We start from the raw sequence: 15858 nt of genomic DNA on the forward strand, positions 1-15858 counted from the left end.
TAGCCCAATTGTAATTGGGAATTCATTACTTTGTCCCCCCACTGTTCTTACACTTGTCACCGAACCATCATACATATCCTTAACTATATTTACATATTTACTTGCAACACTTATTTTCTGTAATATTTGCCAAATTAACGCCCTAGGGACTCATCATAAGCTTAGTTTTATTGTAGTTTTTCAAATTTGATTGAATTAAGTTTTAAGAATAGATTGTGGGACCCCTGTGGCTGGTTACGAGCTTTGTCTTCAATAATTTTGAGATTCCATCTTCTCCTTCAAGCTGCCACCTGCAACTCTAGCAAGATATTCTATTCACTGGTAAGGTTTTAAACATCACCAAACCTTTCCTCAACATCAGCAAGCCCTTCCCCCCACCTGAGACCTGAACCACCATAGTCGCCACCCTCTCCCTTCCTTCCTGCGATACTTGATCCTAGACCTACCGGGATTCCCTCATCCCTTGCCCAGATTGAACTCATTCCACCACCATTAGGGTTGCCCAACCCTGTCGAACTTAGTCATAATTATATTTTCTGCAAACCTACTTCTGTTAGTGACTTCTAAAATTCTGCACTTCATCTTCAACCTTGGGAAGTTGCAGTATTTCCAAGGTTGCAGAATCTGAGTTTTCTTAGAGCCTAACCCTCTAAACTAGTTCTGGTTGTTGAAGCATCAATAGGAAACAATTCTGAAACATAAGATCAGCAACCCTAGTCCATCCCTCAACCCAACTGAACCCTAGTTTTGCCCTAGAATTAGTTTTGGTTGTTGAAGCATCAATTGAAAACAATTCTGAAACATAAGATCAGCTCCTAGTTTTTCCCTAGAACTCAAATTTTGAATCTTGAAATTTGAATTTTATGAATTTTCAGGTTTGTTTTAGTATTCGAGCAGCCTTATTAACCCCTGAAAACCCTATTCGAAATCCCTAGAGGCCCTAAACAACGGCTGAAACCTTATTAAAAGATCTTGGAAGCTAACCCTAAAATCTGAGTGATGCAGAATTGAAGATATATTTAAGAAAGAAGAAGCCCATTGGGTCAGGCCCATCAAAGGCCTAAAGCTATCACCTGAATCAGCCCATGGCTTTCATGGGTTAGGACTGTTTTAGTGGGTTAAAGTTAGCTCACTTATGTTGAACTTCATAGTCTAGATCTAAGCCTAAGTCTAGTTTTTGAAAAGTCAATAAAAGGGCTGTTGTTTGAAAATAAAAGAACTCATTGTCAAAGGAGTTTTCCTTTGTCAAGAGTTAGGTAGTAGTTGAGTTATTAATAGGTAGGTGATGTTAGTTAATGGTTGGATGTTACCATTAATGTTTGTCTTTTTAGAATGCTATATAAAGAGACTTATGTAAGAGGTGAAGACACAACTCATCTATTGAAATCAAATTGCTTTGTTAGCATTCCTTCTCTATGGAGACTCCTTGTTTATGATCAAGGTAGGTTGGTGTTCGATCCAATCGATCCACCTTGCGGTGTGAAGCCCGGGTGTTATATTGTTATTTTCAATTCCCTCATATTGTCTTTTCAATTTCTTCATTATAATTCAGCCTGCATTGTTATGTTATTACCTTTATAATACCACTATAGTTTCAGCCCTCTTTCAAATTTAAATTCTGTTTCATCTTAAGACTATCAAATCAGAATTTTATTCTCTGTGAAAGGTCTCTTTATAATTTTATATAAAGAGACTTATGTAAGAGGTGAAGACACAACTTATCTATTGAAATCAAATTGCTTTGTTAGCATTCCTTCTCTATGGAGACTCCTTGTGTTTGATCAAGGTAGGTTGGTATTCGATCCAATCGATCCACTTTGCGGTGTGAAGCCCGGATGTTATATTGTTATTTTCAATTCCCTCATATTGTCCTTTCAATTTCTTCATCATAGTTCTGCCTCTATTTTAAATATCTATTCAGCCCGTATTGTTATGTTATTATCCTTATAATACCACTCTAGTTTCAGCCCTCTTTCACAGTTAAATTCTATTTCATCTTAAGTCTATCAAATTTGAATTTGATTCCTAGTGAAAGGTCCTATTTGGCTACTGTTTTGATCAATCAAATACTGTACTACATTCCTGGGGTTACATCACCTACTCTTATGAAACTACTACTGGCCCCCCACTTTCGATGGTGTTAGGAAGTTGTAAAGGTTGGATTTGTAGTGTTCCTTTAGCCTGCCCTTGGAATTAAGAAGCAAAAAATGATATTACCCTCATTTAGAAAATTTTTATGGAATACTAATTTTTACCCTTATATTCTTGTGATTTTGGATTTTGAAGAGTTGGAAGATGAATAAAAATTAATAAAACATCAAGGTTATTTTGGGGTTCTTGAAAAATACAAGGATGCCATATCATCAGTTAACTAACGAAGCTTAATGACAGGGGGCATCAGTAATTTTAGGCAAAGTATGTGGTTGGATTAGTAATTTCAAAAAGTGCAAGGATAATATAATAATTAAGCTATTGTACAGGGAGGCATTAGTAATTCTCACCATCATCATCAAGCCCTGTCCCGAACTAAATTGGGTTTGATTACATGGATTCTTGCCTTCCAATCAACTCTATTGGAGGCCATGCTAGATGCAAGGCTTAAACTACGCATATCCTTTCTTACCACTCTCTTAAGGTTATCTTAGGTTTACCTTTGGCTCTTCTAATTCCTTTAATTTAGATTTATTATTTGCTCTGTACAGGGGCATCTATAGGCCTCTGTTGAATGTGGCCGTGCCACCTCAAATGACTTTCTTGTAGCTTATTATTTATGGGAGCAACTCCCAGACAAACTCTAATATGATCATTCCTTATCTTATCCTTCCTAGTTTTGCCACTTATCCATCTTAGCATCCTCATTTCTACTATGCCGAGTTTATCTAAAGGAATATGTCAATTACACCAAGACCCCAGACACACTTCTCCACCTCTTCCACCTTATTTTAACTTTTTTTTGGAACACATCATCATCTATGTCACCTTTTTTAATTTATGATTGAACTAAGGTATCTAAAACAATCTCTCTGAGGAATCTCCTTACTATCAAGTTCACCACCTCATCATCCGCCCTATGATGACCAAAGTTACAAACTAGATATTATGTCTTTGTTCTACTTAATTTAAAACCTTTTGATTCCAAAGTTGCTCTCCATGATTCTAACTTGTTATTTATTAATCCCCATTTGAGTCTCATCTATCAACACAATATGATTTGCGAAAGCATACACCAAGGAACCTTGTCTTGAATGTCTCTGGTTAATTCATCCATTATAAGTGCATGCAAGTATGGGTTTAAAGTTGATCCTTGATGTAGCCCAACTGTAATTGGATTCACTACTTTGTCCCCACTTCTTTTCTTGCAATCGTCCTTGAACCATCATACATATCCTTAACTATGTCCACTTATTTACTTAACACTTCTTTTCTCTAGTACTTGCCAAGTTGATTCTCTAGGAACTCTATCATAAGCTTTTTCTAGGTCAATAAATATCATATGAAGGTCTTTCCTACACTCTTTATACCTTCCATAGATCTCATAATAAGGTCAATAGCTTCATTTGTAGATCTTCCCGGCAAAAAGCCAAAATTGGTTCTTCGTGATTATGGTTAATTAATTTAAATAAGTTTCAATTACTCTCTCCCGTATTTTATAGTATGGCTCATCAGGGTAATGCCTATATAATTATTACAATTTTGAATATCTCTGTTATTGTTTTAAATTGGAACCACAATGCTTCTCTTTCATTCATTTGGCATTTTCCTCGTGCTCATAATCTTATTAAACAACTTAGTCAACCAAGCAAGCTTGTAGGTTCCTAAGCTCTTTTATACTTCTATTGGGATTTGATCAGGACCTTGTGTCTTGCCTATTATGATCTTCCTTGGAGCTTCTTTTACTTTGAACATCGAAATTCTCTGTATATATGTTCGAATATTGGTGTCTTGGTGAATGGTGTAATTGTCCTAGTCACAAATACCTGAATTATGCTCGTTTAGTAGACTCGAGAATTAGATTTCTCATCTCTTCTTAATTTTCTCATCACATACTATAACTTTACCATCTTCACTTTTAATACGTCTAACATGGTTAAATCCCTGAACAATAATGTTTCAACTCTAACAAGGACCAGACAGAAAAACTAATTAAATAATACATTTCAACTCTAATAAGGGCTAGGCAAAAGAAAGTATTGGGATTTTCATACACAACTCATGTACCCATGTTTTAGGTCCATTAAGTTGGCTGATTACAAATGAAACCAATCCAATGAAAGGCCACTACATATATGATCCAAGCTAGGCCTGTTCCTAGTAAAAAGAACCGAATTTGGTGTTGGATCTGCATCATTTATGGAGCGTCTGATGCCCAAAAGCTCCAAGAGGTAAGCATCGAAAGCTTCTCATGTTGGTGATTTTTTTCCTCAATTCGTATTAACGCCCCCTTTCTTTTTGTGTGGGCATGGGATCACCTTTTAACCTTTAGGGGTTTGAGAGGAGCTGTCAAGCATTGGTGTCTTCAATACTCGAGCCAACTCTTCTGAATATTAGCTTTTCCTGTTACCATTTTGCCTTCACTTTTTGTGGTCAGGCGTCAGGTCACTTCCCAAACAAGCAGTAATCAATGATTAGCTCATGTTATTTACTGTATTTCTCTGAAATTTATAAAGCTGTACATTTAACTTGATGAGTCAACTACTTAGGATGGGAATGTAAGGCAACTTCCTTTTGGGGACCGGGAAATCTCTTGTGCTTGTTTTCTCTTGAAAGATTCTGAAGATTGTTAATAAACTCAAAGATGAGTTTCCATTTGTGATCCATCAAGTAGCTACAAGAGAATAAAGGGAACTGATAGAAATCTTGCTTGTAAGGCCTTGGTCCCAAATAACGACCATCCACCTGGAACTAAAAACAAAATTGAGTTAACACAATTTAGACTTTGAAGATGCCCTACTATAGATGTCAAGGCTTACTAGTTCTTTACAGATGACATTCAATTATCGATTGTTAAAATGTATAATGTTAGATCACTATACGTACCTCTATAATTAATTGGTTTAGAGGCACCATAGGTCCACAAATCGTCAAACACCATGACTTCCCCCCCCCCCCCCCCCCCAAAAAAAAAAAAAAAGAAGAAGAAAAGAAAAAGAAAACTTGGTGTGTGTCTGTATATATAGAGATTTGGGTTCTTGTTTTATTTTTATTGGGCCTATGCAGCGGAGAAAATAAATTCCCCCCCCCCCCGACTTCCATTCTAGGAGTTTAATGGGGGGGGGGTTATTGATAGATAATCTTCTAGGTTAGTTAGAGTCTTAGAGATTTGTTTTTCTGTTATAGAAGGGACAGTTCATGAGATCCTAGCTCTTTCATGTTCATAGAGACGTGCACATGCTTTCTGATTATATTCTTCTAGGTGCTGATTTCCATGCATATGTAAATAGACACTACTATTGTAACATGTAGCGAAGTTTTTGAAATCCTAGCTATTTCATGCTCACAAAGACGTCTGGTCGATATTGTTTTAGATAGTGATTTCTGTTCGTATGTAAATAGACACATTACTGTTGCATGTTCTTATGACATACTTGTATTAGTAAATCCTTTTGTTGCCTACCCGGGAAAAGAGTTCGCTTGAGATCTACAATTTATCCATCTTGTTTTACAGTATATGTGCTATAGTAGAATGATCAACTAGTGGTGTCCGGCGTTCTCTTGAAATTGTGGAAATAAGCCTCTTTACTTTTGAAAGCTTGAATGAGGTATCAAAGCTTCTGTTGTTATTTTAAGTACTTATAATGAAATTCTTCTTGTAGAGTGTGGAACTGACAAATGAAGCTGTGGAGTTCCTAAAGGGAATCTTCTGCTTATTCGACATTGATGGTGTATGGATTATTCTCTTCCCCATTCTTTTGTAGGATGCCATGTTTTATTTCATTTGCTCTCATAATGCAGTGTCTCTGTATGTAGTTCACGTGGATGTTGGTTATGATAATTTTATTGATTGGCACACCAATGTAGTAGTGTTAACAAATTTACATGGTTTGACTTTCAGGATTAGTTGTTCTTCTGATGTAGGACAGCCCTCCAAACTAGGTTATTCTACAAGATACAGGATCCACATTATCTAGGACACTAGGGGGGGACTAGTAGAGGGGCTTGCACAGCACATAATTAGACTCACACTAAGAGAACAGTACGGAATAAAAATTCAGCAATCAATAATATAAGTAAAGTGCAAATATCTTATGAGGCCCGAGGGGCAAGTCAGAAGTCTTATATGATCAAATCCAAGCAGCTAGGCAAGGGGATTAGTGGCATTAACATTCAAGGTAATAAAATTCCAGCAAAGTCATAATGATCAATCGTTCATTTAATGTAGAAGCAAGTGTTACGTCCAGTGTCCCAAAAAAAAAAACCCTAAACCAAGCCAATGAACATGTCATCAACAAATATTGTTATGCTAGAAAAAGAAGCAGCAACTCCAAAAATAAAACAGTAAGAATGGGGCAGTAGGGGGGGGGGTCTGCTAAGAGGAGAATGCAGAGAGAGGCTGCTGTAAATATAGGTTAATTTAATGAGGCTGCTGTAAACAGAGGTAAAATGTAATGTCTGAGACAGAAGCAATGTGATATCCAATAGAAAACAAAGAGGAAGAAGATGAAGGAAGCAAGCCTACTGTAGGGAATTGTAAGAGTTTTCTCTGCAGGAAAATATGGTTAGAGACTAAAGAGACTGAAGAAGATGATATGGGAAATATGCTGGCAGAAAGGCCTGCAGAAGAGGGAGGAAAAGAAGAGACAGCAGAATCAAAGGGAAGGAGAGAAAACATAAATTGGCAGGAAAGAAAAAGGTGGGGCTGCAAGGCTTTTGTGCAGGAAAAGAAAAGGGAGAACAGGGATAGGGAAGAGGCTTCCATGCAGGAAAGAGGGGAAGGAAGAAGATAGGTGAGGGGAGAAAAACTGTTGACAGGAAAAGGGGTCCCTGCCATTGGGTATTTAGGAGAGGAGATGAGAGAAGAAGAAGAAGACAAAACCAGAAAAATAGGGCTGCCAGACTGAAGGGGGGGGGGGAGAGAAGGGAATTTCTTTCAAAGCAAGGAGCAGAGAGGGGAAAGGGACTTACCAGTGAGGGAGAGGGAGAAGCAGTTCCGCCAGTGAGAGAAGAGGGGGCTGCAATGGATGCTTTTTTCTTTCTAGTTCTTCATGAAATCTTAAGTTGGTGCTTGGTTAATAAATAAAAGAGAACTTACCTAAATAACCTCATGAAATAGAAAGAAAAGAACATCCCAAATATCCCAACTGAAATAAAGAACTTTCCTAATCCATGCTTACAATTAAATAAAAATCCCAATATAACAAAATTATGTGGACCATGGTACTAAATGGTCCAGATGATGCTTTACTAGTAGTCGAACCAAATTGAAATGTTCATTGCCTTTGCCTCTTAGTAACGAGTGATGGGTGGGCGTGTGATGCCCCCATCATCTTCAGTTTCCTATTTTGGATGCATTGGCATCTCTGAAATATAATCTGGGTATAATTAATCAGCCATTTGTTATATTATTCACCAACAACACAACCTTCCCCCCTTTTGGCCCAGGGCATGATTTCTGTGTTGAATCTTTCATATTTCCTATCTATAGTTCATTAACTTTAACATATTTTGGGGAAATTAAATTGCATACCTGGGCTAGGCCCTAGGTCTGGGTCATATAGGTAGTGGGCCTTCTCCCTTGCGGTTTGTTTATTGGATAGGAGGAGGTTTGAAAAATGAACAGGTGGTATTCACTGATGGTAGGGTGGGGGGAACAGGAAAGGTGGAAAGGGTTTTGTGGAAGTGTTGAAAATGTGGGTCCCACTTTTCATTTTCCTCCCGTTTCCACAAAGATGGGGTGGAAAAGGTGGGGTACCATGTCAATAGACAAGCTTCCTTAATTTTCCCACCCCTTTGAACCAAACTAACCATGTTTTGGGATTTCATTGGAAATAGTGTACTTCTCCCACCACTTTTTGTCCAACCCACTTTATTCAGTCAAACAAATGCATCTTTAGTTATTTTACGTCTTAAGAATAAGTCTTTTATTTTAATTTAGGTGGACAGGCCTGTTTGTTAAAATTGTTATTAATTATGCATCTAATTTAAGTTAGGGATTTTAGCTTTTCATTTACAATTATGTGATTAGGCTTTTGTTAGCATGGGATAATTAGTTTTTCAGTTTTCATGGAGTTTGGAAACTATTAGCTAGATTACAGGTGTTGGTCGGAGTCTTACGTGGACTTTTCATTCCCTGCGTAAGAAGTTGTCTCCTTTTGTTATTTCAAGTCCTCTAGGATTATCTTGTATGGCGTTACACAGCCTCTATTTATTACCCCCAATGTGGAGTAGAGATGGATTAGAGTTGTGGGAAATCTATTGAATTATGAGCTGTTGAAGGTACAATGTGTTTTTCTCTCTGGAGTCAAAGTCATAACAGTGGGAGTTGGACTCCTTTAAAGCATTAGGCTGGGACTTCTGAAGTTGCTGGGCAGCAGAATGCTTCAAAGGGCAGTCTCAGGCAGGAAAAAATACCTATGTCTGGGACTATCCTTCACCCCTTCTATTTTTACTTTAATTTTCAGATTTGGAACTAATTCCTCCATTAAACTTTGTCAACACATGAAACCTGGTACTGCATATTGGGTGCCTCAAACGTGACCAACTTATGGTCTCCTTTAGGGGAATACAAGCTGTATATCTTCCCTCTATTTCCATATCATTACCAGCCCCATCCGAACCCTAGAAAGCCATGGACCATAGATCTGAATTTCCCTCAATTAGCACCTAGTTTGAGGAGTCTTCCTCTGAAGTTCAAAGTGGTTCTTACTCTACCCATGTCAGGCCTACCCCTTTGACCACATCTCAAATAGACCCTCCAAACCCCTCCAAATAATGCCTACAGTCCTTTTTGAAAGTAATCAGATTTTGTTTTTTTTTTAAGAGAATCCATGAGAAGTTGATGACTGCAGTGATACATTGCCTAAGGACAATGGCGTCACTATCTATTGTGAACAAGGTTCGTGGTTAAGAGTTCTAAGTATGGCACATTCGTGGCAGCACCAAGGGATTGCATAGCAGATGAAGTAATAAGGTTTATTCCTTAAGAATGTCGTCAAGTATTGGGGAGTGCCATGATAGATGATTAGTGATCATGACCCTCGCTTCATGGGGGAGTTTTGGACTGAGTTATTCAAACCATTGGGCTTAACGTTGTGATACTTGACAAGTTTCCATCCACAAACAAATGGGCATAGGAGCACATGAATGGCTTGTTGGACTTATACTTGAGGTATTTTGTGAGCACCAACCATGAGACTGGGCTGAGTTGCTTGATTGGGCTGAATTCTCCTACAATCTTAGTCCATTTGAGATCACCAAGGGGCAGCAACCATTGATGCCACACACGATGATCACAGGCTACACAGGGAAGAGCCCTCGGCCTTCAAATTTTCCAAGGGCTATTAAGAGAAGGTGGATGTGGCTAAGTCATACTTAGACAAAGGCACCGAGAAGATGAAGAAGTAACGACCTGCAAATTTCGAAGTTTGGGACTTAGTAATGGTAAAGCTTCTACCTCAGCAACTCAAGTCCCTAAGGAAGGTGCACAAAGGGTTGGTCGGTTGATATGAAGACCCTTTTGAGATTGTGAGGAAGGGAGAGAAGGTTTCCTATGAGTTGAGCCTACTTCCTAAGCTCAAGAGTTACTCAATCTTCTATGTAAGCATGCTCAAGCCATATCATGGAGAAATGGAGGACCCAAGCCGGGGAACCTTAGCAAGAGCACCAATAAGTTTCACCATTTTCTACGACAAGGAGGCTGAGTTTATGATGGTGGATAGAGTCATTTGGAAGCGAGGAGTACCTCCAAGTCGAGAATACTTGGTCAAGTAGAAGGGACTACTCGAGAGTGAGGCAAGTTGGGAACTTGCAGACTTCTTATGGCAATTCCAAGAGAAAATACAAAGGTTCCACAAAGAAGATGCAATGAGGATGTCGACGGCTTAGGTGGGGGAAAATCTTACAGCCCGCCCAAATATAGGCCCATGGGCCTAGTTTGTAAGGGCCACATCCTACATGGCCTAGTCCAAGAAAGTTCCCATTAGGCTACAATTAACTCATCATTTAGAAGACCCTTGTAGTAAGGGGGAAGACTAGAAAGATCTAACACTTACGTAAAAACTTTAGCTTATAGAAAACTCCCCTAGAAATATTTAATAACTAGCATGTTCTCCACCATTGAATGGAGGATGCTTGTACAAATCCTAACCATTCATTGTATAATAGAGTGTCTATAAGTAGGAGAGGTATCATTGTGTAGAGGCATCAAGCAATTGAGTCCAAAGCCTGTAAATGAGTTTTCGAGCAATAGAAAGCTTCATTCTCTCAAACTCTCATCCAATGACTTGGTACCTGCAGGGTGCTAAGTGCCGGTGTTGTTGGCTTAGTAAAGACTAAGGTAGTGATAGGCAGCATGGATGGTTACTTTTCTTCCGTTCTTTCTTTATCCTCAGCCTCCTAAACTGGTAAGCGTTCATCCCTATCCTTCTTCTTCCTTTCTCCATCGCTATTTCCTCTCCCAACCCATTCAGCCGTACTCTACTTCCCCAAAACCCTAATTTCCATATCCCCTTATTCCTTCCTCAGATTCCCTTCCCCTTCTAGAACCACAACCCCTCCTCTCCATCTAGCACTCACCTCAACCCCAGACCTAAATACCACTTAGAAACCCTAGTATTTTAAACCCTAAATTCCCAAAACCCTAGAACTTCTGGAACTTGAATCTGAAATTAAAAACGGCAAGGTTCAGATTATTTGTGTTTCAATAATCCTAAGCCTAAAGTAAACTTAGAAAACCCTAAACAACTTAGAAACCCTTAGCTGCAGGATTTGACAATCGCTAATTTGCCTACTGTTCATCTATTTGATCTTGGAGTTTGGCCCTCACCTGTTGAGGCTACATCGGGGGGGGGGGTGTTTAACTTCATCTTAGGTAATATGTCAGTTGTAAGTTTGTGTACCTGTTCATCATCCTCATTATATCAAAAGAGTAATGGAGATGTCTACGCATCATAATTCCAGGACTAATTTTTAAAACACCTTTGATGTGTCTCAGTCAGCATTTTATCTGCTGCGTCCTTGGTCACATGTTCCTATATGCATAGATTCTTTGCGTGGGTGCTTTCCTTGAAGAAGTTAACACTTGAGCATTTTAAGACTAGAGGTTTCTCTTGGGCAAAAGGGTGTAGTCTATGTGATAGGGAAGAGACTTCTATTCTTATTTTTTTGGTGTCCTACGTGATTGTATTCTTGTTGTTCATGGAAGTCTTTTACATGGTTGGATTCCCCTGAAGCAAAATATGGCATGGAACATGATCCCCAATTATTTTTAGCTGGACCCCATAGAATGAGATGAATACAAGAATATTTGATTGGACGGAAAGAGGAAAGATCACGCTTTGCTTAAGGAGTGGACAGAATCTTGTTGAATGGGCATACTTAACTGAGGAATTGATTGCCATGGCACTCCAGGTTCTTGGAATTGATTGGATAGCCTGTTTGGAGATTTGAGATTGCCTCCTTAGGTTTTAATTTTAATTTTAATCTTTATTGAATAGAAACTGCATTATCCATTTCTTGGATTCAGTATTTTCTATTAAATGGCGTACCCAGTGGTCAGTGCACAACGCTCCCCCTATTTGGGGTTTGGGAATGGTCATAATGTACTAAATTATCTCTCCCCGTCTTTCCTAGAAGGGGGGGGGTGTTATGCAGAAGTAGCTCTATTAACGGTTGGGTGTTAGGCAAAATATTGACCCAAATGAATGAAATACTATCTTTGCATTAGTGGATGAAACTTGAGTTATACATATAATGAGCTGGAATCTCTCCCATGGCATTTTATACCATAATCGGTTCACTTTGTTCAAAATTGACATGCCAACAAACTATGTATTTGAAGTTTTTAACCGTACGTAGAAGAAAAATCATCACACTGAATTCACCTCCATAATGCAGTTACAATTTAGTTACTTCTCCATCTTAGATTTTGCATAAGATACATCAATTCTCCCTAATCCCCTATTTGTTAAGTTCTTGAAGATATGTTTCTCGTGTTTTCCAGGACAGGGTCCTAAGACCTGCTGAACTCGATGATCTTTTTTCTACTGCACCAGAAAGGTGGGATGTTCTTATTTTCTCTTTTTTTTTTTTGTTGAATTGATTGGTTATGAAAAGTCTAGCATTATTCTTTTGGTTTATTTCTAGAACCCTTTTTCCTTCCTCCTCATCTCAGTGATAAACTTATTGAAACTACTTTCAGGTATTTAGTGTTCATATTATTGAATGATCAGTAATATAGAAATTGTGGATTACTGTGTTGGCATGGTATAGTAAGACCTTTTCACTTACCTTTGCAAGAATTTGAGGGATTGGATTCTTACTTTTCAATGTTGATCTCTCCTCTCCCCTCCTTTGGATGATGGTGCTTAAGTTATATTTGGTAGGATACAACTAATACCATCCAATCCAGAATTGAAAACATTCTGCTTATGTTTCTGTCATTAATATCTCGAAGTGACTTTTTTTTATTTTTTTGGGGATGTTGTCTTATGTTATAGTTTACATTTCTGCATGACAGTCCTTGGGGAGAGGCTCCTTATAAAGATTCAGCTCAGAAGACAGCTTTGGATGGTCTATCACTTGATGGATTCCTCTCTTTGGTGTGTACGTCCACTATTGCTTTTCTTTGTGTTTATGAAGGAACATATCACCTCAAATATATCATGTGCATCTTGGTTAAAAATTTGTCTTCCAATCATTTTTTGCCCATTGCTTTTGGTGTTCTAAGATTTCTAGCTTACAACAGCAGTACCTTATCCCAACTAAATTGGGTCTGCTACATGTATCCTTGCCCTCTAATCAGCTCTTTTCAGAGTGATACTTGATGCAAGGCCTAAGCCATGTATTTTTTTTCCCACACACTTCCCATAAGGTCGTATTAGGTTTTCAATTGGCTCTGTTGTTTCCCCAAAAAAGGGCGTGTACCCTGTGCACGAGTTTCCTGCATTTAAGGTCTGCTCTTGGCATAGCCCTGTCTTCATATTGTAGCATACAGAGGCCTCCATTGAACATGAACCCACACCTTGAAGGAATTTCTCATTGTGTATTGAGTCCACTCCAAATCAGCTCTAACACGTTTATTGCTTACTTTGCAACAACAAGAAGCCTTGTCCCAACTAAATGGCGTCGGCTACATGAATTTTTGCCTTCTATTCAATTCTGTTTAAGGCCATATTAAATATAAGGCCCAAGCTATACATATCCTTTCTTAGCACTTCTCTTAAGGTCATCTTAGGTCTGCCCCTCGTTCTTCTAATTCCTACAATTTGGATTGAATCACTTTTTTGTATAGGGGCATTTATAGGCCTTCGATGAACGTGACCATGCCACCTCAAACGACTTTCTTGAAGCTTATCACTTACCCTCTTTATTTACGATCAACCTCGGATATCTAAAATAGTCCTCACATGTGTTTGTTCCTAAAACCTTTTGATTTTTAGGTTAATCTTGATCATAGTTATCAAGGTGCAATGTGAGGCGATAGGTCATAGAGGGCAACAAAAATCGAAGCTACACCAAGCAAGGTGACAAGGCATTGCCAAGGCTATTAGGCAACTCCAGGTCGCCTTGACCCAAAGATGGGCCAGGACGCCTTGAAACCTATTATCTTGATTTCTCTACCTAAGCATGCAAACAAGGTTCGAGATCTCAGTATTGAGGCTAGTTTCAGCCAGCCTCGAAAATGAGATATGGGACGAAACCAGGTAGCTAACTTTTGTCTGCTCCCCAAACATCTTATTGGATATGGATTTAAAGATATCTCTAGAAGGCTCTTGAGCATGGACTTCTCTGTATTATCATGGATATAGGTGATTTGAGGGTTTTTTTTTGGTGTAGATTGGGTTGGATCTCTTGTTGATAGAAGATCAACCATAGGCTATTGCACATTTGTTAGAGGAAATGTTTGTGTCATGAAAAAGTAAGAAATTAATAGTTCTCACAAGGTCAAGTGCAGAGTCGGAGGACCAAACCATGACACATTATTGATGAGTTGATATGGGTAAGACAGTTAAGTAACTTGACTTTGTTGATGATTACCTATTAAGTTGTGGTGTGATCATGGTTGTCAAGGCTTCAAGGCGGGAGGCAGGGCGATAGAGGACAATGAAAGCCAAGGCGACACACTAGGTTGCCTTGACCCAAAAATGGGCCTAGGCTTCTAGGCGGATGCTTTGACAACCATGGGTGTGAGAACCTAGCCGCTGCTCACATAGCATCTAACTTGGTCTATGTTAGGATATTATTATTCCAGTAAAAAGCATACATAATATAGGTAAAATAAGAAGGGGAAGATATGGGATCAATTTTAGACATGGAAGGATATCTCATTCTCACCAAAGTTGCTAGGATCGTGACTTGCGGTTTCTAGGTTATATTAAGGGGAAGTGAGGTATTTGGAGGGAGGGGAATATTTCGTGTTAATGTTGGGTAACCTATTGGCTAAGGGCAGGGATGGGCTGTGGGTTGACTTGCACCATTAAAACTACTTATCGTTCTTGTTTCTCTATTATAGTAAATTGGTAACTAAATACTAGTAGTTTTTAGAGTGGATTTGTGGGTTGGTATCAGAGCAGTTCCATCCCAAGGAAATGGCAAAGAGTAGGATGGAGAGCAGGGTAGAGGAGTTGGAGACTGTAGTGAATGATGTGTAGGGACAGTTGCTGACGATGGATTCCAAGATAGGATCTATCGCACAGCAAGTGGAGAGTGGGGAGAGATCCAACCAGGAACTTAGAGAGGAGTTACGGGCCTTCCTAGTGAAGGGGAAAACCAATTCCTCGAGTTGGGAGAGCACAATCAAAGGGGCAACTACCTAAGCAATGTGAACAGACGCAGGGGAGAGAACCTCAGCGAGACTTCCTCCCACATCAACTTGAGATTCCAATCTTCGGTGGAGCGTATCCGATTGGGTTGGCAGTGAGAGCAGAGAGGTACTTCTTGATGTGTGATCTCAGCGCAACAGAGAAACTACGAGCGGCAACCATCTGCTTTGATGGACCAGCTCTGTCCAATTTCATGAGCTACAAAACTCCATGACTTCCTGGTTGAGGTTGAAGGAGAAGCTGAGAAGGAGGTTCAGTTCCCCCCAAATGAAGACACTGCAGGAGGCTTGATAGGGCTTCAACAGGAGAGTTCAATTGCTGAGTATCAGAGCCATTTCAAAGCTCTTGTTGCCGCTGCCGGAGATGGAGATAAAACTTGGTTAAAGAGTGCCTTTCTATCAGGTTTGGAGGAGGAGATTAGGGTTCAAGTGAAGCTTCTTGAACCAAAAGTCTGACCCAACTTATGGACCTGGCTCAATCAATTGAGACAAAGAACCAGTCCCTTCGTGGGCTAAGTGAGCCCAATAATGTACAACCTATGAGTCAATTAAATACTACTGCGGCCCAGCATCATTCGAATATTAACTCAGTTGTTTCAGGTGGACCAAAGCCCCACCCTACGCAGGGACAATTGAATGGAACTGGCTTTGCCCCCTAGAAGCGATGACCCCTATTGGGAAGACTAATTGCTTTCATTGACTAACTCACGAAGAAATTAAAAGTAAAATGGATGAAGGCTTATGTTTCCGTTGGGATGCACCATATTCCAAGGCCCGTCAATGTCCCAAAAAAACTTCAGTTTTTGCTTCTACACGAAGAGGGAGAGGAGGATTCAGCGACCATGGTAGGGGATTGGATGGTACACGAGGAGGGACATGCA

At 39.3% G+C, this 15858-nt stretch overlaps 1 protein-coding gene across 2 annotated transcripts in view; it reads left to right on the plus strand.

The window, feature by feature from the left end:
* Positions 1 to 15858, plus strand: part of LOC149024222 (mitochondrial Rho GTPase 1-like) — a 49576-nt gene that overhangs the window by 14606 nt on the left and 19112 nt on the right. For both annotated transcript variants that reach the window (XM_089144531.1, XM_089144530.1), the window contains exons 7-9: positions 5814 to 5882; positions 12158 to 12213; positions 12674 to 12755. In XM_089144531.1, coding sequence (XP_089000657.1) covers positions 5814 to 5882; positions 12158 to 12213; positions 12674 to 12755 — 207 coding nt within the window. The remainder of the gene's footprint in view (positions 1 to 5813; positions 5883 to 12157; positions 12214 to 12673; positions 12756 to 15858) is intronic.

Source organism: Hakea prostrata, chromosome 2 (genome assembly GCF_041222555.1).
Source record: "Hakea prostrata isolate BN-2017 chromosome 2, UWA_Hpros_2, whole genome shotgun sequence".
Lineage (NCBI taxonomy): Eukaryota > Viridiplantae > Streptophyta > Magnoliopsida > Proteales > Proteaceae > Hakea > Hakea prostrata.